The 24,969-nt window shown below is 36.9% G+C and overlaps 1 protein-coding gene across 3 annotated transcripts in view; it reads left to right on the top strand.

Annotated features, from left to right (window-relative positions):
* The window catches only part of LOC139746917 (uncharacterized), a 95,718-nt gene that overhangs the window by 47,432 nt on the left and 23,317 nt on the right, over window positions 1–24,969 (top strand). The window contains exons 10-11 of one of the 3 annotated variants that reach the window (XM_071658592.1): window positions 1,455–1,679; window positions 8,261–16,235. In XM_071658592.1, coding sequence (XP_071514693.1) covers window positions 1,455–1,679; window positions 8,261–8,332 — 297 coding nt within the window. In that variant the 3' untranslated portion in view covers window positions 8,333–16,235. The other 2 variants (XM_071658591.1, XM_071658589.1) reach the window with 2 other exon arrangements.

The following is a 24,969-nucleotide window of genomic DNA, read 5'->3' as shown; positions in this document are numbered from 1 at the left end:
TTCTAATGTTCTGTGGTGATCATGTGATGCCCTTCTTTGGCATTAGTGCTTCTCTCATTTATTTTTTTAAAAGTTCAGATGGCTGGTGAAATGCTTGTTCATGCTTCTTAACTGAATAGGTTGTAGTAGTCGGTGGGAACATTAGGTAGGAGCCTCTGCAAACCCTGCCCTAGACTTGCTCTGTGCCGAGTGGCCTGATAAGGATTGGCACTAAAAGCTGAGAAGTGGCACAAGTTCACTAGTAATCAAGGCTCTGTTACCATGGCCACCCCCTTGAGGGAGTTCCAAAAGGGAACAGGCATCAGAGTTATAGATAGATATATAGCTTCTTAATAACATGTGGATAGACTTCATCAAGATTTTGCTTGTAAAGATGAAGATTCAGCAGTGGGTTAGTTAAATATACCACAGTATTTTTTAACATCTCTGATACTTTATTTTCTCTTAAACATTCTTTGTCAATGCTTTGCAACTTTTTTATCCTGCTACCAATATATCCACATTTCCTTAAGTGTTCCTGAATATTGAATGAGTTTCCCCATGTTTTCATTCGGAAATTCTCCCTGCTACTCTACTTGTTAATGCAAAGTTGTGAATGGATCATAAAGAGTGTAAAGGACAGAATTTGTTTGTGGATTAGGGGTTGAGAAAATTCACAAAAAGAGAAAAAAGTTTTGTAAGTTCATAATGAACTTGAATATGAGAGGGTTGAAATAGAAATGAATACTTAGATGAAGAGAAGAGTAAAAGGAGTAATTTGCAGAAGGAACAAATATGGATGAATGTATTGTTATAGCAAGGATGTTCAAACCTCATTGATTAAGGTGCTTTAGAGGCTGACCAATTTGGTTTGATTAATTGCATTTTGGATAAAGACGAAGTAGAGGTAAGTGAAACAGTTTAGAAAGAATTTTTAAATGAATCATATTACAGTTGTATCAAAGAAAATCCTGCTTTTTTTTATTTGCCCATATTTATTAGTATACTTTGATATTGAGAAAGACAGTTTTATGTTGCCATACTTAAATGCTTTATGTTGGGATAGTTCAGTTTTTGTTGTGTATCTGAATGTACAGTGTAGTTATGCATTTCTAACTGCTTATTTGTTGTTTTAGCCGTTTGAAGTAGTTTTTGACATGAGTTGCATGATTACCATGTGTGGTGCAGGTAGTCGAGAAAATTCGTGAGAAAAAAGTTTAGTAAGTACATAATGAACATGAATAGGAGAGAGTTGAAATAGAAATGAATGCATAAATGAAGAGAAGAGTAAAAGGAGGAATTTGCTGGTAAAATGGCTAACTGGTTCATGAAGGCTTTGGGCCCCTATGATAGTGTAATCAGTAACTGTAAGGCCTTGCAATAGTGAGTGGTTATTTTTTGTGGACTGTGGAAGTTAGAAGGGAAAGTGCATTTTGAAATAAAGTACTCTTGATTTATTATTACTTATCTTACAGATGGCTGGCTTGTGTTCTCTGTTGGTGTCGCAGGTTATTCTTCCCTGTTGTGGAGCAGCACCTGAGTTACTGCACATTATTCCTGGGACAGTAGTATGTAACTGCTGTGGCATGGCAGTGTGTTATTCATGGTGCAGTCATCATATCCATTTACAAAACCTCTGTCCACGAAACCACTGTCTTGTCTGCTGCTGCTGTAAACCAGCACTTCATACCCATTGTCAGGTATAGTAGCAAAAGTGTGTGAAAAAGTAATCCCAAGATTCCAGCACAATTAAAGAATATTATTTTTCTGTATTTATACTGTGTATTTTTACTTTAGAATTGTTTATTGCTTATTTGCCTAAATGGGAAGTGAACTTTATAGTTGTAAGACTCCCTCAGTTAATCTTATATTTCTTACAGGCATTCTGTTACATTTAATTACCTACCCATTCTTGTACTGTCACATTCCAAAAGAAGGAATTAAGGAAAACCAAGCAATGATGGATTCTCAAAGGTTTGGGTTGTGATGGCTGAATGTGCTATGATTTAACTTGGATGAAAAGAAAGGAGAGATGGTTGCTATGTTTAAGGAGAGAAACCTGGAGAAAGCTTGGAATGATTCACTCATTTTGCCACTATTTTAGTAGTTATACACTGTCACTGCACTGGAGTTGCCCCTTGCCAGTGGCCTGTTGAGGGTGCGGCACTAACAGCTAAGAAGTGGCACTAGAGTTCACTAGTTATGGAGACTTGATTGCTGTGGCCACCTCTCTGAGGGAGTTCTGGGTGGGAGCAGGCATCAGAGATTTAGATCGATAGATATAGGAATTTGTTTGTTAAATTACTCTGCATTTTTTCTGCACATGATGCTTTACTTGTATTTTTTTCAAAGTTCTAGTGCTAGTGCTGTTTGTGGATGATGAAATTCCAAAATAATAAGGTGAAATTGTAGCCTGTACAGGAATCCAAACACTTTTACATTATTGTTCATTTAAATCATCACTGTCACTTGATGAAGAAGGTGGTAGACATCTGAATCATCATCATCGCTACCCTTGTTTATGGTATCAATGGTGTTTTTATTATCAGAGCAATATTCTCCTAGTATTTCCTCAGTTTCTTTGTCCTCCCAGCTACGCCATATTACTCCAAGATTCATTGTAAGAAAGTGGCATTCTGATGTGCAAATTATTCCCAGTGATGGCAGTACTTCCTGATAGGATACTAGATAGATAAATGTTGTGCTAGATTTAAAAGGGTTGGGGGGATTCTAGTACTATGCATACTAGGAATTACCTTGGGGGGGGTCATGCTACTGACTTGTGTATAGTAGAGAAAAACAGTGAAGATGTTAATCATCCAGTTGACCTGTCATACCATTAGTAGCCAATAAATTGCAGGAGTAGATTCTCCTTCCTCTAGTTCTACTGCAGCCATCATTATACAGTAGGTGTAAAGGTTATCATCCTGCATGTTACATGTACATGGTGATCCAACAGAAAATATGTAGATTGTTGTTTGATGGAAGTGATGAGAAGAAACACCTGTGTATCAGATGGTTAGGAATGTGAAGAAGAATGACATGATAGTTTTGAAGAAATATGTGACTTAGAGAGTGATTGTAGCAGGATTTTATAAGTGGCAGGGATGTTATCATTGATGAGCAGCCTTCTCACCCTCCGCTTGGCCCATAATTTATGCAAAGGAAATTACGTAACAACTGGGCTTGATCTTTTCTTATTGTTATTCTGGTTTAATGGAGGACTTTATTATAGTAAGAGAGAAGATAATGTAAATCAAAATTAATTGAATTTTGCCATAACAAAACAAACTGGGAAAAGAGAAGTTATTTGAGAGAAGGAATAAAATGAAATAGTGTCTTTACCCCTTTCAGTGTGATGGACATCACATTTAAGTAGTGTAGTGCAGTGAATGCCAGTCAGTTCATAGTTTTTAGCTCTCACCTGGTCAAAGAGGCTACCCAAACAACTCTGGAGCTGCTTTGGGGTCTCAATAATGACCATTAGTGACTATAGTTAGTGGTTGTATGCCTTTTCTAAGGACTTAAGTAATTCATGCCCATCCCTACATGTAACACCCACCACTGCTCCCACATCACCCATATGTAGGATTGGCCAATTAGGAAAATGTATATTTCATAAACTACAAATTTTCAACTCTTACAAGATGATTAAATTTTTTCGTGAATTACAAATTTTCAACTCTTACAAGATGATTAGACTTGATGATAATTGTTTTGATAGTCCTGATGCACCTTATCATATGAATGAGATTATGAAATGAAAGTTCATGTAATTTGCTTACATAGGATTGGGTGGACTGCTAGAAAATGTGTATTTCCTAAATAAGGAATGGTTAAGACTTGGTTCTTATATTTTGCTCCTTTTCATAAAATTACTTTGTGTGTGTGTGTGTGTGTTCGCACATCAGGGGAAGCAGAGAAAATCACTTGAACATGAAAAAGGGTTAAAACCAAAGATGTCATTGCCAACACAACATTTTATGAGAAAATGAAAGAAGTAGGTGAAGCCTCAGTACCGTCATTGCCAACACAACATTTTATGAGAAAATGAAAGAAGTAGGTGAAGCCTCAGTACCATTAAAAATCATATATATATCTAAGGGGGAGGTAAATGCAAGAGTCCTGAAGAGAGGAACAGTTATATGATCTTTTGGGGATGAAGGGGCCTGGGAACTGAGTTAGTTATTGTTGCTGATGACATGGCAGTAGTGGCAGATTCAAGTGAGAAGCTGCAGAAGTAGGTTTCTTCGTTTTGGGAGAGTGTGTGAAAGGAGGAAGTTGAGAGTAAATGTGAATAAATGCAAGGTTGGTAAGTTTAGCAGTGCTGAGAGAGAGTGTTCGGTTTGGCTGTGAGTTTTAATGGAGAAAACTTGGAGGAAGTGAATTGTTTTAGATACATGTTGACTTGATAGAAAATAGAACCATGAAAGCTGAGGTAAGTCATTGTGTGAGTGAGTGGGTGAAGGTGCTAGAAAATAGAACCATGGAAGCTGAGGTGAGTCATTGTGTGGGTGAGTGGGTAAAGGTGCTGAGAGTATTGAGGAATGTGTGGAAGGAAAGGTCACTACCTGGGAGGGCAAAAATGGGTATTTGTGATGGTATAGTGGTCCCAGCAATGTTGTATAGCCATAAGGTATGAGCTGTAGATGAGAATGTACAGAGGAGGGATGATGTGTCGGAAATTAATTGTTTGAGAAGAATATGTGCTGTGTAGATATGTAGAGGGTTGATCAACTAAGTAATGATAGAGTAAGAGAGAGAGGTGTGTTGATATAGAGTATGGCTGAGAGAGTTGAAGAGGGATTGCTGGAATGGTTTGGGCATATGGAGAGAATGATGGAATCAAGGTTGGTGAAGATGACATATATGTCAGAATTGGAGGAAACAAGAAAAGGTGGACCAAATTGGAGAGGTAAGGATGGAGTGAAAAAGATTATGAGTGCTCAGGGCCAAAACATCCAGGAGGATGACAGGCTTGCATGTGATAGTGTGAATTAGAGTGATGTAAACAGAGGGTGACATACTGTTTGTGGACTGAACCAGGGTGTAGCAAGTAGCTAGGGCAAACCACGGAAAAGTCTGTGGGACCTGACTATGAGAAGAGGTTGTAGTTTTGGTGCATTATGCATGATAAGTAGAAAGTGATATAAGTAAATGAGGCCTTGCTGTGTCTGTTATTGGTGCTATCTTGGAAATGGAAAACATTGAATAAGCGTGAAAGAAAAAAAATACCAAGAGACAGAATTCTTGTTTAACAGAATAGAGTGGAAAAAGAAAACCAATAATTAAGAAAGGATTGAAGAGCTTGAACAAAAAATCAGGAATGCTGATGTAGATATAGTCAAAACTTTTAGAAGAAAACAAAGAAATGAAGAGAATGGTATTGGTAACATGGAAAATAATCTGAAATTATCATTTACGTATGTAAACAAATAAGGAAGATGAAAGTCAAATTAAGCCATTCAGAATTGGAGAAAAGTATGAAAAAGAGTACAAAAGAATATGTATTATTGCTAATGGGTATATCTGAAGCATTATTCTATTCAAAACATAGAGAAAATTTATTGGCAATGAGTTATATGGTAATTTTGATGAAAGTGCCATCTCCAATGTTGAATTAACTGAGAATGATATCATAGCAGCATTAGCAATCTTTAGGTTATTATGTGAAGACTTAACCTTCTTGAAAATCATGTTGTCATGGTCAGTTTTCTTTGATTCTGCTCTTCTGTGTATACACTTAAGAGATTTTCCATCTAATACGTGATTCTTCCAACACTGTAAATGGAATGCCAGACAAGAGTGCAATTTTATTTTATCTTTATTTTCTCGGACAGTGCTCACAGATGAGAATCCATGAACTTTGTTATAGCCATGAGTTCCTGGCCATCACCAAACCTAAGCACTTCTGATTTTACATCAAAGAGTGATAGTCATTTGTCCTGTACCTTCAAGAGTACCTTTACTCTTCCTGACAGACATACTGAAATGACAGTGCTTACTGTACTTTGTAGGCTAGACAAACCTAGGCAAGAACAAGCACCCATTGCAAGACAGTGTTCATTATAAGCTGACAGCCAGTGGGAGGGATATGAAGGGAAGCATATTTTGCCATTAAATGGGATAAGAATAAAAAAATGTTTAGCTCATGCATCATAATGAGATGTATAAAATGTTCTGAAGTGTATAAAATGTTCTGAAGTGTTTTTTTTATTAAAGGAAAGAATATTTTATGCATTAGAAAAGTGAAGGATTCCCAATCCTTCTGAATGAAAAATATCTCATGCCATTATCCAAGCCTGTACTCTGATTTCCAGTTGTCATGAGCTAAGCATTGCTTTTTTAGCTCATTAAGAAGGCATTTCCAGTAAATGAAGAAGACAGAGAAATTACAATAAGATATAAATGTATCATAAGATTGGGCTGATGAGAAACTAATGGAATTTAGTGGAGATATTTGAACAAGTAAGTAAGAGAATATCACATAATATCTCTAAAAAGGGCCAGCAGGAAAAGAAATTTGTGAAGAAGACAGTTAAAAACTAAGAAGTAATCTTAATGAGAGCATTTACTACGATAAACAAAACATCAATGATGAAGTAGTTCAATATGATCATGAAAAGCAAACCTTGATATTGCTATATTGTATAATCTTTATGAAAACAAGAAATTAGGATGCTAGATAGAATTCAGAAGCATTTCATATGTAAAATAGGGATTGAGCATTTTATTTGAAATATCATGAGACTTGTGAACCCTACAGCCTGGAAAGAAGAAAAGAAAGGTTTTGGATAATTTTTCTTGTAACTAGCATGACATGGGCAAAACATGCCTCTGTTTGGGCCATCTTGGGTGAAAGGAACACTAGTGCTAGTAAGACAAAAGGAGGAAATTGAAGTTATGAACTATCACATATGGCTGAAAGAACTCAAATTTTACAGTGTATATAGAAAATGAGAAAGATGCATGAAAATGTATACATAATGAAAGATTGGTGATAAAAGACATTACACTGGGCTTGATTAAGGTCCATTACCAAAGAAGAAACAAGACATATTACATTTGTAATGATACCTTGGAGTACATGGAAAAGACACCAAGACTTCACGTGTCCAAAGTGTAGGTAGGAAAGTCCATTCTGTATATCTATCTGTTTATCTGTACCTCTGATGCCCATTACCTACTAGATCCCCCTCGAGGGGGTGGCCATGACAAAAGTCTCTCCATAACTAGTGAACTCCAGTGTTTTCTCTTAACCTTCATGCCTCACCCTTAACAGGCCACTGGAAGAGGGCCTCTCTAGAACACTGTTTCCAGAGGCTCCTCCTTAATGTTCATACCAACTGCTTCCACCTAATGGGTTTGCTTATTGTTCCTACATGAAGTTCAAACCTACTACTTGTACCTAATGTTCCTACCCACTGCTATTACTTAATGTTTCTAACTAATGCTCCTATCTACTACTTATATCTGGTTCTCCTACCATTTTGCCAAAAGGCAGGGCTAGCACATAAACCTCGCTGCAGAACAATCTAAATTTATGAAGAATGAGTTGTGTGAGTTGAGTGTTGTTGTGTGTGACTAGGAGAGATTATATGTTTGTTGACTGAAATGCTGACAGTCGACATGAGGTTAAGGCAGAGAGAAAAGACAGCTACCTGGGTCAGAGGAGTGCAACATGATAATGATTGAAGTATTGGCGTATTATACAGCTATCACTAACCCTCCCAATACCCAGGCAGGTAGTACCAGTAATGTATATCCCTGGTCAGCTTCTGCCTATGAAACAGACAGGACAGGTGCAGAAGCATGTAGCAAGAAACTTAGATGGATGAAAACAGTTCCAAACAAACCCAGAATTGATAGTTATTTGATATGCTTGACAACATAAAGGAACAGTATTGTCAGCCAAGCAAGACAGGGTAAGTGCTTCACACTACCCTTGGCTCTTAGCAAAACCTCATCTTATGTACCTGTTGGTAGATACTCAGATGGTTTGAGATGTAGCACAGAAACTGGTATTTGTATCTGTTTTGCTCATAATTGACATCTATTGTCTGCTTTTGATTGTGCATGAATTGTATTTCTTATAGTAATTAGTTCTGTCTCTATTAACTCAGATTATATTTTCATGTAGTCTTTAAGATTTTCTTGTACAATTTATAGGCACAAGTATTTAGAGATCAGAATGCAGTATGAATTGGATCCAATTTATGTCATTGGTAACCGGAATATAAAGGCAAAAGAAATTATTGACTTCATGCCCCCTCATTTCCAGACTTGTCACCAGTGCACTCCATCAACAAGCCATGGCCAATGTGCTGAATGTGGGACACACAAACTTTTTTAATTTTAAGGGACTGGTAGCAAATGTGCATTGGATATCTTCTGACTAGAATTTGGTATTTGTTTCAGTTTTTTGAAATCTAAACAAAGCAATCTAAGTAGAATAGTTGATATTTCCCTAATATTAATCCTATTGTTTTTCTTCCATTTGTTCTGTTTAGTAGCCTGGTTCTGCAAATTGACTTTCTGAATTGATGGAGAAATGAGTGTCTAGATTAATGTTTATTGTTGATACAAACAAAAATATTAAATGAAGTTTTGGTTATGTATTGGATTCTTTAGTGGAGTGATGAAAAACATAACAATTATCAAGAAAAAATTATGAAGTAAGGATGGAAATGAATTAGGTCACTTTTGAATATGTGGTTAACAATGACTTTGAGACAGTTGATGCTGGTATTAACTTATTTTAATTCTTTCAGAAAGATAGAAATTTAAACTACTGCATGATTATGCTAACATAATACAGAGGAATCATATCGATCATAATTGTTATATTTTTCATGTGATTGACGGTAAGAAATTGATATAGATTATTTACCTCAAAATTATGTAAAAGTGACAGTGTGATTACTGGATGTAATGTCACCCCATACCTGCATATATGATACTGTAAAGAAAATTTAGATCAGGCCTGGTCGGAAGAGTCGTCCAGTTGGAAACATTTGGTTGAGTAGCAATTCTGGAAAATAACTATTGGATTAAGAATGATAAACAATTAGATAAATTGTTCTAAATAAGAGTATTCAAAGTAAATTGGGAGTTGCTTTTGAATGTAGCTTTAGGATAATGGAAGTTGATAGAGTCTGTAGTGACAATCAAAGAGTCAATTTTTTGTGACGATTTGGAGAAAATAAGAGCAAAATGTTCAAAATTTGAATTTGTTTAAACAAAGAGTTTTTATAGTTATTTAACGGTTCAGTAAGATAATGACATAGGGCTGTTAAGTAGTGGTATTGTTGAAGTGAAGAAAGCTGAAGGATAGATGAAGGGCTAGTTATAGATATGTATTTTATGTAGGACATGGGGATAGAGAAAATTGAGAGATTTTACAAGATTAGATTTAATGTGAATACAGGTAAGACCCTGATTTATTTTTTGTTTTGAGAAAGAGAATAAGAATATATATTACTATTTAAGTATTTGTTCTTTAAATTTCTTTCCTTCGGCTTTTCTCCCTCTCTTCGTTCACTGATGCATAATATCCTCTCAAGTCCATCCACTGCAGTACTGTCACTATTAATGGAGCAGCTTCCTTCTCTTATTCTATCAACATTAGTCTCCCTCAGGCTTTTGTTCTTTTTCCTACTCTCTTTTCTCCTTGAATAATCTTTCATAATCTAACCATGTTCACTCTTAATTTCATGATTCCACTTTATATAAGTTTATTATTCTTCCTCTCTTCAATAAGATACTTGGTGTTTTTCTTGTGCTAAATCGATCTTTTGATTCAGGCCTGGGCAATATCACAAAATAGAAAAGCAGAAACCTGGTTAAAGTCAATAGTGCTAAAAGGAATTTCTGCCTATATCACTTTCTGAATGAAAGTCATTTCCCACAGTTCAGTTTCAAAGCACTACAATTCATCACTGCCTCAATTTAAACTTGCTTGAAACCCCACATAACATTACAAGATCTGCTTTTCAAAAGCTGGGGGTGTTCTACAAGTGCCATAATTATTTGTTTTTGTGAGCTAATGTTTCTAATCAACCGGGGTTTTATTTACCCCATTATGAATTATTGCTCACATATTTAGGGGTGGTTCTTCTCGAGCTCCTTATTAACCATAAAATATCTAGGGATCACTTCTCTTCAACCATCCCTCTCTGTCCAATATGATGTTACTACCTTTTCTTTATTCTCTATATATCCCTTTGGCCACTGCTCTCAGGAGCTTCCTGTGTGAGTTCCTTTACTGAAGTTAGGATCTATTAACAGTTGTCTAGTTTCTGCGTCTCACAGTTTGTGTGTGAAGACCAGCTACACATACATTGACTATGATGATATCTCTTTCTCTGTAAAATTGAATCTGTGGGACTTTCTCCTTTCTTTTGTCTTCCTCACTTCCTATAACCTTTCTGCCTTTAAGAGCTAAGTCTACAAATGCCTGAGAAGCTCATAATTATTTTCTTCATTTTCTTACCTCATTTTCCTTTCACTGTAGATGGCCATGATTAGGGCTGTGCCCATGTCTCATTATAAAAGAAAACCAGAAAGTTAGAGCTATAAATATAGATTAAGTAGTGCTCTGTATAAGAATGGTTAAGTGAAGTTAGACATATATTGATAAAAGTTGAGTATCCCTTATCTGAAATTCTGGGACCAGAAGTGTTTCAGATTTTGGGTTTTATTTGGAATATTTGTATGTACATAATGAGATGGATTGTCAATGGATTGAACCAGGGCATGTGAAGCGTTTGGGGTAAACCATGGAAAGTTTTGTTGGGCCTGGATGTGGAAAGGGAGCTGTGGTTTTGGTGCATGGCCCATGATAGCTAGAGACTGTGTGTGAACAAATGTGGCCTTTGTTGTCTTTTTCTAGTGCTACCTCACACATGCACGGGGAATGTGGATGCCATTTAATGTGTGGCAGGGTGGCGACGGGATGGATGAAGGTAGCAAACACGAATATGTTCATGTGTTTCGGATTTTGGGTTTTATTTGGATTTAGGGGGAATGCCATTTTATGTGTGGCAGGGTGGCTACGGGAATGGATGAAGGTAGCAAGTATGAATATGTACGTGTATATATGTATATGTTTGCATGCACGGGCGTTTATGTATATACATGTGTATGTGGTTGGTTGGGCCATTCTTTTGTTTGTTTCCTTGCGCTTCCTCACTAATGCAGGAGACAGTGGCAAAGTATAATGATTAGATATATAGATAAGAATAACATAATGAGATATCATGGGGATGGGATCCAAGTCTAAATACAAAATCCACTTATGTTTCATTTACACTTTACACACGGCCTGAAGGTAATTTATACAATATTTTTAATAATTTTGTGCAAGAAACTAAGTTTGTGTAACACTGAGCTATCAGAAAGCTAAGGTGTCACAACCTCAGCTGCCCATGTGGACAGTCTGTGGTTGTTTGGCATCACCTTCATTCCTGATTCTGAATTGATATGTTACTGTTATAAGCAATCATTGTTTTACACTTATTCACACATTAGTACTTAACTGTAAAAAAATATGAAATACCAGTAATACAATGAAAAAATAGTGTTCAGGATAACTAAGCAGTACAGTAGCATCAGCAGAATACCCGTATCAGCTGCTGAACATTGATAACAACAAACAACTGCAGGTTTTCAGTTTCCACCCATGATGCTGTAATTTGGTTAAAAGATTACTGTACACTTTATTTTATTTTGTAGGTTTTATTTGAGATATAAGAAAATAAGCATTTAATTTTTGAGCTGTAAATGTAAAGAAAACTGAAAAGAATTGCATGACAATAATGTTGCTGGTCATGTTATGCCCAAACATAGGATTTTAGGTGGAGATAAAATTCAGATTTCACATGAAAGTAGTGTTTTGCACCTACCAAAAAAAAAAAAAAAAAAAAAAAAAAAAAAAAAAAAAAATCTGCTTAAGAAGGTAAATGCAGCAACAAATACTAGAACTACATATGGTTTGAGGAACTTGAGGGGGAGGGTACATCACTATTGACATCTTGAGAAGGAACATCAGAAGTTGACGGATAAAGAAGTGGGTCCTCTAGGTATGAGGAGGTGTTCTACTAGATGGCTTTTTTAAATGTTTCTTCCAGAGTCATCTGCCTCATTAACAGTAGTTTTTGTCTTAGAAGCCTCCTCTTTGATTTTGTAAACTGACATGATTTCTTGTTATGTCATGAATGCACTCTCCTCTAGTCCTTCAATAAGTCCATCATACATCTTCACTATGTTGTCTTTAGGGACTTTTCCTGTTGTGTTAACAAAGTCATCATCTTTGTCTCTATTATCACAGCCACCTTGATTGAGAACCATTTTAGCTATTTCACTATTGTTCTGTGAATGAACAACTGGAGCCTCATTATCGGTTAAAAACTTCTTCAATATCCACTTCTTCCAGCTTACTGACAGACTCTGCAGGTATATTTTTTGCATACATAAGGTCGGACATCATTTTGTTTTTTAATTGACATATAGAGCCTTCAAAATCACCATCTTGTTCATCATCACTGAACATAGTTGCAGGCCTGAGGTTGTGCCAGGCATGTACAACTGTTTCTTTATTCCCTCTGTTCCAAGCATTGGCAATAGCATATACAGCATCCTTCATGCTAAACTCCTTTTGGAAACCCTTCACACCCATGCCTCTGTTTACTGCTGCCAGCATGCTGTTCAAGAATGTGTTTTTATATATACTATTCATTGATCTAAGGATACCTTGGTCGCATGGCTGAATTAATGAAGTCACATTTGGGGGAAAGTTCATGACATAAACATCATTTTTGATGAGAATTTGAGCTAAAGGATGAACACAGTTGTCGAGGAATAACAAAATCTTGCACTCGTCATTCAGTCCAGTTTCCTTGCAGTGAGCACAAGCTACTGGTATAAAATGTTTGTGTAACCAGTCGGAAAAGATGTCCTTGGTGATCATTGCTATTTTGTTTGCATGATAATGGACTGGTGAGAAATTCACTCCTTTAAAACAGTGAGTACTCAAACTTTTGCCTATCATCTGTATCATAAACATGTTATGACGTGAGATTTTCATGAGCGATGATCTTGGCAAACTTGCTAATGAATATCTCCACTGCTTCATGATTAACAGATGCTTTTTCACCACAAATCTTTAAAAATCTAATGATATCTTTTCTTGAATTTCTGCAACCAGTCTGTTGAGTATTAACAGTTCCCTTCAATTTTCAGTTTATTATGATATATCTTTGCTTGTTTCATGATCAGCGTACCATTAAGTGGCATATGTTCATTGCGACACTGATTGATCCATTCTTTCAATACACGATCGAGATCTTCATTTTTAGCTTTATTTAGTGCATTTCTGTTTTTCATTAACTTCTGTTCATCACTGTCAGCATAGAACTACACAGTTTATCATTTTGTTTCTTCATGTCATAGACGGTGGTCATTCCAACACCACACCCTTCTTTAAGACATTTCACACTTACACCTCTCCAGTTTTTCCAGCAGCTTGATTTTCTGTGCTATAGATAAACATAACTGCTTCAAGAAAGTTACGGATTTTGAAGCATTTCAGGTTTCGGGTTTTTGGATTAGGGATGCTTAACCTGCAGTACAAAAGTTGAACTGTATGGGACACTGTGTACATCATCAGTGGGCAAAATGTGATTTGAGGATAGCATTTGGGTTATTTCAAAAGAAGTTTGACCTATTATTATTGTATGCACATGAAATATATATTGCTTTTACAAATAGCAGTTTTTTTGAGGCAGTTATAAAGGAAGGAGTGTAAATAGGATAACAGATGACAATTTCTTGAAGTTTGTGTTAAAGTAATCAATACAACAAAAGTTTGTGCATATGGATAGAGTGAATGAAGTAAGATGTGCTGGAAAACAATTTCAGTTTCTTGAAGAACACCAATGAAAGATCATTATTGGGGATAAATGCTTAGAGTGAAGGATCAGGTATGGATAACTACCTGTAAGGGATTGGTTAATGCACAAAGTTGTGCAAGAGTTGCCATGGTTGTTAAAGTTCTTGTCCACAACAATTTTATGGAATTATAAGTGAGGTTGGAGTTTGATGGCCACAAGGATGTAGGGGGGAGGAAAAATGTTGGAGACAGTCAGAGAGTATACTGTCTTAAGATGAATGCTTTCAGGCATAAGATAATACCAAAGATAAGGAACCTTAACAACAGAATAAATCTGTAAGAGAGGCACAGGTATAAATAAATTCTAAGAAATCTGCAGTGACCAATGTTCTTGGTCTTAGAATATCTCTTTGTCTTACTAAGAAAAACAAATTGATTGTTGATGGTTAGTTTCTGTAGCTTACCAAGATTTTTTGTTTCTGTCAAGTGTAGTTTTTGATAACGCAGCTGTCGTTCATTATTGGCATATATACATTATATAATTTGTTTATCATTAAATATCATTTTAAGTGATGTTACTGAATTCCAAATGCAGCTTGTATCAAAATTTTTAAGTTTTATCTGCATTAAAGTTCTGTTTAACCCATTTCAAGTGTATGATTGTCAGAATTTGTGAAAATTTCAAATAGAAACCTTTATGCTCTACATATGTATGTTTTTGAAAGAGCACATAACCCTTGTCTTCCAGACCACTGAATAACTAACCACCAATTCCCTTGTAGAAATAAAAAACTCACTCCAGCTTCACACTAAAACAGTTTATCTCTCCAGATTGATCTGCAAAATTGTAGGAGCAGTAGATAGTAAGTAGTAGGTTGGAGCTTTAGGTAGAAAAATTAGGTAGATGTAGTTAGGAACATTTGGCAAGTGCATTATGTAGAAGTAGCCAGTAGGAATATTAGGTAGGAGCCTTTACAAACACTGTGCTAGAGTCACCCTCAGTCAGTGGCCTGTTAAGGGTGTAGCACTAAAGGCTGAGAAGCGGCACTGGAGTTCACTAGTTATGGAGACACTGTTGCCATGGCCACCCAATCGAGAGAGTCCTAGTTGGGAATAGGCATCAGAGATATAGATAGATAGATTATTCTACCCTTAAAAATATGACATTGACAAATACACACTGGCATGATCCAACAAGTAGTACACAATTGCCCCTCCAGCCCAGTCATATACCCATTAGAAACTACTCTCTCCTTCCTCCTTAATGTTATGGTTGCCAACCATCACTCAAACATTATTGTAGATACTAATTAGCTACATATACAAAGGAATTCAAACAGCAACAGACCTTGGGTCTTTTCCAGGCTGGCTATGTTAGTGGAATATATCAGAAAATTACAGATTATTGTGGTAAAAGTTAGAAGGTATACAGACAATTCAAAGAGAATAACCTGCAAATTGTCAATGTGGCTAAGGAGGCCTAAATAATGTAAGTCTTGAAGCAAATTAATTATCATGTCTCTCCTTAAATGTATCTATAATTCTGCTTTTAATCACTGTAATTAGTAAATCATTGCATATGTTAGCAGTCCTGCTTGAGAAAAAATACTTCATGTCATCTGAGGTAAAACATTTGCCCATGAGTTTGTATCCATTATTATGAGTGAAATCAGATGAATCAAGTCATGATAGATTAAGATTACCAGACACTGATGATTTTGAATACATGTATTTGACCACCTTTAAGCCTTCTCTTTTCTAAGCTAAATAGATTCAGTTAATCTTCTTTCATAGGATTTGTTTCTCAGCCTGGGAATCATTCTCTTTGTCATATTTTAGGTAGTATAATCAAGACAACATAATTTTCAAAATGGGGACATACCAATGAAGTGCAATGAGTAAGGATGATTTCCCAGGACTAAATTTGAAGGCCTTAGGGATCCAAGAATTTGGTTTGCTCTTTTCACTGTTTCTATGTACTGCTTGCTTGGTTTTAGGTCACCAGAGATTATTATGCCCTAGTGTTTTTCATACTTAACTTTTGCAGTTCAACAGAATTCATGATGTAGCTTGCCCATTTTTGGTACTGATGTGTAAAACTTTGGACTTATTGATATTAAAATTTATTTGTCACCTATGAGCCCAATCCATTAGTTTGTCTAGGTCGGTTTTAAGCTGAAAACTTTCAAGTTCACTTGTATATTTATTTTCCAGCTTAATATTATCAGCAAATTGTGATATCGTACAATGCAGCTCATTAACCTATGTGAGAAGGAGAAGTGGTCCCAAGATTGATCCTTGTGCCATGACAGTCAGTCATAACTATGTTTTGCGGGCTACAAAGTACAACCCAATCACTGTCATGTTACTTGAGTTTTTCTTGTAACCTTTAATGCGGAATCGTGTCAGATACTTTTCTAGAATCTCGATAGATGACATCAAATACTATGTTGTACATGTTGATTATGAGATAAATCAAACAGATTTGTCAGACTTGAGCAATTCCATGAAAACCATGCTGAGAATTCTGTATAAAGTTGTAGTCCTCTAAATTCTATTTATCTTAAATGGTGATTCCATAAGTTTTCCAACTACAGACAGTAAGCTAAATGGGCGATAATTTCTGGGCAATGACTTATTCCCTTATGTTCATGATGCAACTTCTACAATGAAGAGTGATAACTTTTACTCGTCTGTTTTCCTGTATTCACCCCACATAAACTTCTGCAAAACATAACGACACTCTATGACCAATGGTCTTTCCCAGGGGAAGAGGTCACCTTCCAGAATGCTGGCTGGCATGTGCGAGAGATGCATGTCGGAGGTGGGCAGGTTAGAAAGGGTAGTGAGTGGTGGAATGACAAAGTAAAGTTGTTGTTGAAAGAGAAAAGGGAGGTATATGGGTGGTACTACTTACAGGGAAGGACTACATAGGTTGGAGAGATGTATAAGATGAAGCAGCTGGAGGTTAAGAGGAAGATACAGGGTTTGAAATTGAGGGGAAATGAGATTGTGGGTGATCCAGAATTAGTAAACTTAAGGGAATATAAGATGTTTTTGAATGAGGTTAATAGTGTGCAAAAAATAAGGAAAGAAAAGGGAACATCAGTAAACGGGGCTGATGGGAGAGGTGTAATAGGTAGTGATGATATGAGAAGTAAACGGAGTGAGTATTTTGAAGGACTGTTGAATATATTTGATGATAGGGTGGCCGATATAGGTTTTTGGATGGGGTAGAATGTGAAGTGAGAAAGTCACAGAGAGTGGTTTGGTGAAGAGAGAAAAGGAGGTGAAAGCCTTGCATAAGATGAAATGTAGCAAGGCGGCAAGAGTGAATGGTATTGCAGTTGACTTTCTTAAGAAAGGGAGAGACTGTGTTGTTGATTGGTTGGTAAGGGTTTTCAGTGTATGTGTGAACCATGATGAAGTGCTTAGGATTAGCAGAATGCATGTAGAATGTCATTGTATAATGGAAAGGGACAAAGGTGAGTATTCTAATTACAGAGGAGTAAATTTACGAGTTTACATGAGTAAGACAGACAACAGGAGGCCTGATTGGCCCATGACTGGGTTGTCTGAAGAAAAATGTAACTTGACAAAAGAAATTTAATTCCTCTTCATATTTTTTTAAGCTATCACCAACTCCCTGCTGCTGCACATTAACCTTCTAGTGTCCCCATTACCATTGTCATTTATATGTTTAATTCTGGCATTTTTCTCAAAGCATACCTGAATTTATGAAAATTTGTCTAAACAACTTTTGAAGGTATAGTTTTAGCTTTCCCTACCTTTGACGGTAACATATTCCTGTGCTGAACACACCTATAGGAAAAGAAGCTTTTTCCCACATCTGTACTTCATCTTTTAGCTTTGAGTTTTATTCCATTTCCTAGTACCATATTTTCTTGTATTTTGAAAAGATGTTCATGGTTTACTTTATCAAACTTGTTCAGAATTTTGAACACTTGGATTAAGTTGCCGCGAAGTCTACGTTTTTTAAGGGAGAAGAGATCCAATCGTTTTAGTCTCTTCATGTGCCAGATTTCTAAAGGATGGGATCAATATTGTCACTTGTCTTTGTACTTGCTCAAATTTTTCCTTGTCTTTTTTATAGTTTAGGGACCAAAACTGGTCTGCATGCTCATGGTGTGGTCTTGCTAGAGAATTATAGAGTGAGAATTGTTTATGGTATCTTATAATCTATGTTCCTGGCTATGAAACTTAACATATGGTTACCTTTTTTACTTGCTGCTTGACACTGTTTAGTGTATTTCAAATTGTTGCTCATGACAACTCCAAGGTCCTTTTCTTCATTTACTTTAGTTAGAGAGTTTTAGAATAGTTTGTAGTTGTATATTCTTGTATCCAAAGTGCATAACTTTAAATGTGTCTACATTAAACTTCAATTGTCATCTGGCTGACCACTCTGCTAGTAAGTTAAGATCACTCTGAATCATATTGCAGTACCACCTGTTTACAGCTCTCCCTCTTAGTTTAGTACCATTAGCAAATTAGATTTTAGATACAAGACCGAGTTCTTGGTCATTAGTATATATTATGAAAAGAATTGGGCCGAGGACTGACCCTCATAGAACACCACTCGTTACGTCAGGCCAATCTGAGGCTTCACTTTTTAATACTACACACTGCTTTCTTCTGGCAAGCAAGCCTCTGATCCAGTTCTGTGTGCTTTGAGTTTATGTAAAAGTCTCTTTTGAGGTACTTTATCGAAAGCCTTTTGGAAATCTAAATATACTACATCAGATGATAATTTTTCGTCCCTATCTTGATAAATAACATCAAAACATTCCAGCAAGTTCATCAGGCAGGATCTTCCATAGCAGCCACCGTGTTGGTTGTCCGATATGATTTTGTGTTCTAGAAATGATAATTTTTCCATCATTTTATCTAACACTGATGTCAGTCTAATAGGGAATTAGTTCAAGGTACACTTTTTGTCTCCTTTTTTATATGTAGGAGTAACATTTGCTAGTTTCCGGTCAGTTGGCATCTGCCATCCGATAGAGATTTGTTGAATTTTTAAAAAATCTTGGAGCTAAGTTATCTGAGCCATTGGATTTGTTAGGATTTGATTACTCCAAGTGTTTGAGTACCTCAGAGCTCTTTATTTCTCTACCTTTCAACTCTTTTTCATCAGATGCTTGAAACATTTTCATTGGTTGTGGTATTTGAGGTGTTTCTTCAAATGTGAATATTGAGTTAAAAGAATAAATTAGGATGGTAGCCATTTCCTTGTCGTCAGTAGGTTGTGTGTCATGTTCATTTCGTAATGGTCCAATTCCCTCTTTTACTGTCTTCCTTTACTTTATACATTTAAAGAATTCCTTAGGATTATTCTTGAACATTCAAGGATATTTTTTCTTCATTGTGCTCACTCTGCCTTATGACCTTCTTACACTCTCTTTGGATTTTGATTAATTCCTGGCAATTTTCATCGGTTCTCATTGATTTTAATTTCATATATGTTATCTTCTTTTGGAAAATTAGTCTTTCTATTATCCTGTTCATCCATGATGGTTTTGAAATATTGCAAGTTCTCTCCGTAATTTGTGGAATATGTTTATTTTCAACCTTAAGTAGTGTGCTTTTAGAATTATTCGACATTTCTTCTACTGTGTAAATGTCAAGAAGTTTTACCCAGTTGGTTCTGTGAATTTCTTGTCTAATGTTTTCAAAATTTGCCTGCGTGTAATCTAGGATCAAGATTTTGTCATTTATAGATAGAGTTGTGCGCAGGAGGATGGATGTACTGGAAATGAGATGTTTGAGGACAATATGTGGTGTGAGGTGGTTTGATCGAGTAAGTAACGTAAGGGTAAGAGAGATGTGTGGAAATAAAAAGAGCGTGGTTGAGAGAGCAGAAGAGGGTGTTTTGAAATGGTTCGGGCACATGGAGAGAATGAGTGAGGAAAGATTGACCAAGAGAATATATGTGTCGGAGGTGGAGGGAACGAGGAGAAGAGGGAGACCAAATTGGAGGTGGAAAGATGGAGTGAAAAAGATTTTGTGTGATCGGGGCCTGAACATGCAGGAGGGTGAAAGGAGGGCAAGGAATAGAGTGAATTGGAGCGATGTGGTATACCGGGGTTGACGTGCTGTCAGTGGATTGAATCAAGGCATGTGAAGCGTCTGGGGTAAACCATGGAAAGCTGTGTAGGTATGTATATTTGCGTGTGTGGACGTATGTATATACATGTGTATGGGGGTGGGTTGGGCCATTTCTTTCGTCTGTTTCCTTGCGCTACCTTGCAAATGCGGGAGACAGCGGCAAAAAAAAAAAAAAAATTATCTCTAATCAAATCAAATTGTGATTGTTGTTTTACAAACTCTCACCTACTTCGCAAAAGTTGATTAAGTTTGTGTGACTGATAAGGGCAAGATCAAGAATGTTTTTACCTCAAGTAGGTTTTTAGAAAAGCATCTTCAATCAGTTCTGTTAGTCTTGTTCCCTCTTGGTCACCTGTTAACTTGTTCCAGTTTATGTTTGGACTGTTGAAGTCTCCTACAATTATAACTTCTTTACTGTTTCTTTTAGTTTTGATTTCATTGTATAATATCTCATCGTTGTTTTTTTTGCTTAGGAGGTATGTAAAAAATGCCAACACAGTTTACTTTTGAACTTGTCAGTAATGTTAATATAAAGAGAGTTGTGTGTGTGCTTACTTTAATAGCACTTAGATTGTTATCAGTGTAGATCAAAACTCCACCACCTACCCTGTACAAGCGATCTTTCATAAATAGTTTGTATTCAGGTTTTGCTAACTCGGTGACTAAGTTTATTCTCAGAGTTTACCCAAGTTTCTGAGATTGCAATAATGTTCGGTTTTTCAGTAACTGCATAGGAAATGTTCATCACGTTTCGTTATGATGCTCCAGGCATTTGAGTATATTATTTTCTTGAGTTGATTTCTGGACTTGTTAAAAAGAAAGGGGGTGACTGTGTTTTGATTAGTTGGTAAGGATATTCAGTGTATGTGTGGATCATAGTTAAGTGCCTGAGGATGGATGGAATGCACGTATAGTGCCAATGTACAAAGGCAAATGGGATATAGGTGAGTGTTCAAACTACAAAGGCATAAGTTTATTGAGTATACTTGGAAAACTGTATGGGAGGGAATTGATTGAGAGGGTAAAGGCAGGTACAGAGCATCAGATTGGGAAGGAGTAGTAGAGGATGCATGGATCAGGTGTTTACTTTGAAGAATGTATGTGAGAAATACTTAGAAAAACAAATGGATTTGTATTTGGCATTTATGGATATGGAGGAGGCATATGATGGGGTTGATAGAGATGCTTTGTGGAAGGTCTTAAGAATATATGGTGTGGGAGGTAAGTTGCTAGAAGGAGTGAGAAGTTTTTATCAAGGGTGTACAGCATGTGTACGAGTTGGAAGAGAGAAGAGTGATTGGTTCCCAGCAAAGGTTGGTCTAGGGCAGGGGTGTGTGATGTCATCACTGTTGTTTTAATTTATTTATGGATGGAGTGGTTAGGGAGATGAAGGCAAGAGTTTTGGAGAGAGGTGCAAGTATGCAGTCTTTTGGGGATGAGAGAGCCTGGGAAGTGAATCAGTCGTTCACTGATGATACAGCGCTGGTAGCTGATTCGGGTGAGAAACTGCAGAAGCTGGTGACTGAGTTTGGTAAAGTGTGTGAAAGAAGAAAGTTGAGGGTAAAAGTGAATAAGAGCAAGGTTATTAGGTACAGTAGGGTTGAGGGACAAGTCAGTTGGGAGGTAAGTTTGAATGGAGAAAAACTGGAGGAAGTGAAGTGTTTTAGATATCTAGGAGTGGATTTGGCAGCGGATGGAACCATGGAAGCGGAAGTTAGTCACAGGGTGGGGGAGGGGGCGAAAGTTCTAGGAGCGTTGAAAAATGTGTGGAAGTCGAGAATGTTATCTCGGAAAGCAAAAATGGGTATGTTTGGAGGAATAGTGTTTCCAACAATGTTATATGGTTGCGAGGCATGAGCTATAGATAGAGTTGTGCAGAGGAGGGTGGATGTGTTGGAAATGAGATGTTTGAGGACAACATGTGGTGTGAGGTGGTTTGATCGAATAAGTAATGAAAGGGTAAGAGAGATGTGTGGTAATAAAAAGAGTGTGGTTGAGAGAGCAGAAGAGGGTGTTTTGAAATGGTTTGGTCACATGGAGAGAATGAGTGAGGAAAGATTGACAAAGAGGATACATGTGTCAAAGGTGGAGGGAACGAGAAATGGAAGGCCAAATTGGAGGTGGAAAGATGGAGTGAAAAAGATTTTGAGCGATCAGGGCCTGAACATGCAGGAGGGTGAAAGGCAAGCAAGGAATAGAGTGAATTGGAACGATGTGGTATACCGGGGTCGACATGCTGTCAATGGATTGAACCAGGGCATGTGAAGCGTCAGGGGTAAACCATGGAAAGTTCCGTGGAGCCCGGATGTGGAAAGGGAGCTATGGTTTTGGTGCATTACACATGACAGCTAGAGACAGTGTGAACGAATGTGGCCATTGTTGTCTTCCTAGCGATACCTCGCGCGCATGCGGGGGAAGGGGGATGTCATTTCATGTGTGGCGGGTGGCGACGGGAATGAATAAAGGCAGGAAGTATGAATTATGTACATGTGTATATATGTATATGTCTATGTATATATATGTATACGTTGAAATGTATAGGTATGTATATGTGCTTGTGTGGACGTGTATTTATATACATGTGTATGTGGATGGGTTGGGCCATTCTTTCGTCTGTATCCATGCGCTACCTCTAACGCGAGAGACAGCGACAGTGTAATAAATGAATGGTATACAATATATATATATATATATATATATATATATATATATATATATATATATATATATATATATATATATATTACTGTAATGTCTCAGAAATCACAGGAAATTATAAACAAGTGCTGGTAATGAGGGCGTTGAGATGCCTTAGGGGACTCAAGGAGTGTGTTAAGCTCAACCACAATTAAATTTTACATTACACCGGTAATTATTAGTTATACCGAGATTTACTTCGAACACTATACATTAAGAGAACACTGTAATTTAGATACGGTCTAACGAACTAGTTTAATTGTGGCATAAATGGTAGAGGAGAGTGAAGTGTAGTTGGTTGGGTAGTTACCGTGACGTTTGACAGGCTAACTGGGGAGGCGTTGACAACCCACTGGTCAGTCAGTAGTCCAACATGCGTGAGATAGTCCACATCCAAGCTGGCCAGTGCGGCAACCAGATTGGCTCAAAGGTAGTTTACACCAGTTGTAAGACAGTTAAGAACATGTGTGGATGGATTTATATACTGTCAAGAATATTTGTCGATAGGATTGAATATGGCGTGTATTACACAGGGTGTAACAAAGTGACTGGAGAATGAACACTGTATAATATTCAGTTACAGTGTGCAAACGTATGTTGCAGTTGGGATGTATTATGTGAAATTGTGTATTTTTTGGGATATATCTTTTGAATGTATGTATTATAGATGTGAACCAGAGTTTAATGGATTATATGCCATTTTTTGTATACGATGCGAATACTGTTTAAAGTTTGTGCTGGAGATTAACTTTAAGTGTGATTGGTGTGGGTATATGGAATATGGCCAGAGTGCTTGTTAGGGTAGAATACTTCATTTATGCACCTGTGTTACAGGCAAGGTTTTTCTGCGATTCCTTAGGGCTTGTCCTAGCGTGTCCTTACACGTCTCCATTTTAAGGTTGAGACAGGTTATCCTTATCTTGTAGTTAAGAAATTTTCCCAAATGTCCGTCCATTACTCGTATTCGGAATGTTTCCGCTCGTCCTTTTATAATTAGTTTCATATTTTCAGTTTCTTTTTAGAGGTCGTGGGAGATCCTTTGATTGGCTTGCGATATTTCGCCATACCAAAGTTGCTCTTTATGAACATTTTATAGACATTATTTCAGACGCCGCTTGTTTCATGTATTTTTCCCATAAATCTCGTTTATTGACTGACCTCCACCGAATTACTCTGGTGAATTAACAAGATTGCCCCATTCAGATGACGCCACATTTACCTTCTACCTCTGCTACATTGGTATGTCCTCAAATCCTGAAGTTTCTTGTAGTTTATCATGCTGGACTTTCTTCTGCTGGTGTAGGTGTGCATGTATGGATGGAAGAGCTGATTATAACTTTTAAGGTTTTTTTTTAATCAGATTTGTAACTTGGTGGACTGTTTTTTGAAATATGAAGGGATAGAACAACTAGGGGGACATGCCATGAAATTCGTGTAACTTGTCAGAAAGAATATAAAGAAATGTCTTTATTGTAAGAGTAGTGGAGGAATGGAACAAACTTAGAAAATATTAATTGCCAACCTTACAAAAAATTTAAATGATTATATAGACGATTCACGGAGTGGCCCCCACGAAGGGAATATTCCCCGGCAAGTACAGATGTGATAATATAAATTTTCTAGAGATGGGGGCCTTAGATGTACAACTGTATAATCTTAAAATACAAATAGTTACACAAATACATTAAGAATACCATGTACTAATTGGATAAAATTATCATTTAATGTTTGATTTTAATATATGCTTATCTAAACATAGAGGAAAACAGTCCTCAAGGGGAGATAACAATCGTGGAAACTAAATAGAACTAAAGAATTTGTTCGTTAACACAGGTCGGGATATAGGGTTTCTGGAGCCATGATATAGGTCGTGATGGGAGGTATTGTAGGAACATGAAAACCTGAAGATGCAAATACAGAACGGAGGTTTGAAAAGAAAGAATGTAGTTCAGTGGGAGAATTTAAGAAACGGAAGAGTTTAAAGGTATGCGAAATTGACACAGGACACACTGTAACCAGCCAGCATTTTTGAAGTATGAAATGGGGTGAGAAGTACAGCAGGATAGGGTAGGAGGTAGAGAGAAAGTCTGAAAGGATATTATAGATCATCTAAGCTTTATTCGTCAGCTAATGAGCAGCTGATCAGGCTAAGAGATTCAAAGGGAGGAACAGCAGAGTAGCATGGGATCGAAGTACAATTTCAAAAGTGTCCTGACAGTGGAAAACACTACAGTCTTAACAAAGAGGAGGAATGATGAGGCCATGAAAAAGCACTG

This window comes from Panulirus ornatus, chromosome 66 (genome assembly GCF_036320965.1).
Source record: "Panulirus ornatus isolate Po-2019 chromosome 66, ASM3632096v1, whole genome shotgun sequence".
Classification (NCBI taxonomy): Eukaryota; Metazoa; Arthropoda; class Malacostraca; order Decapoda; family Palinuridae; genus Panulirus; species Panulirus ornatus.
This window is presented reverse-complemented; position numbering and strand designations above follow the sequence as displayed.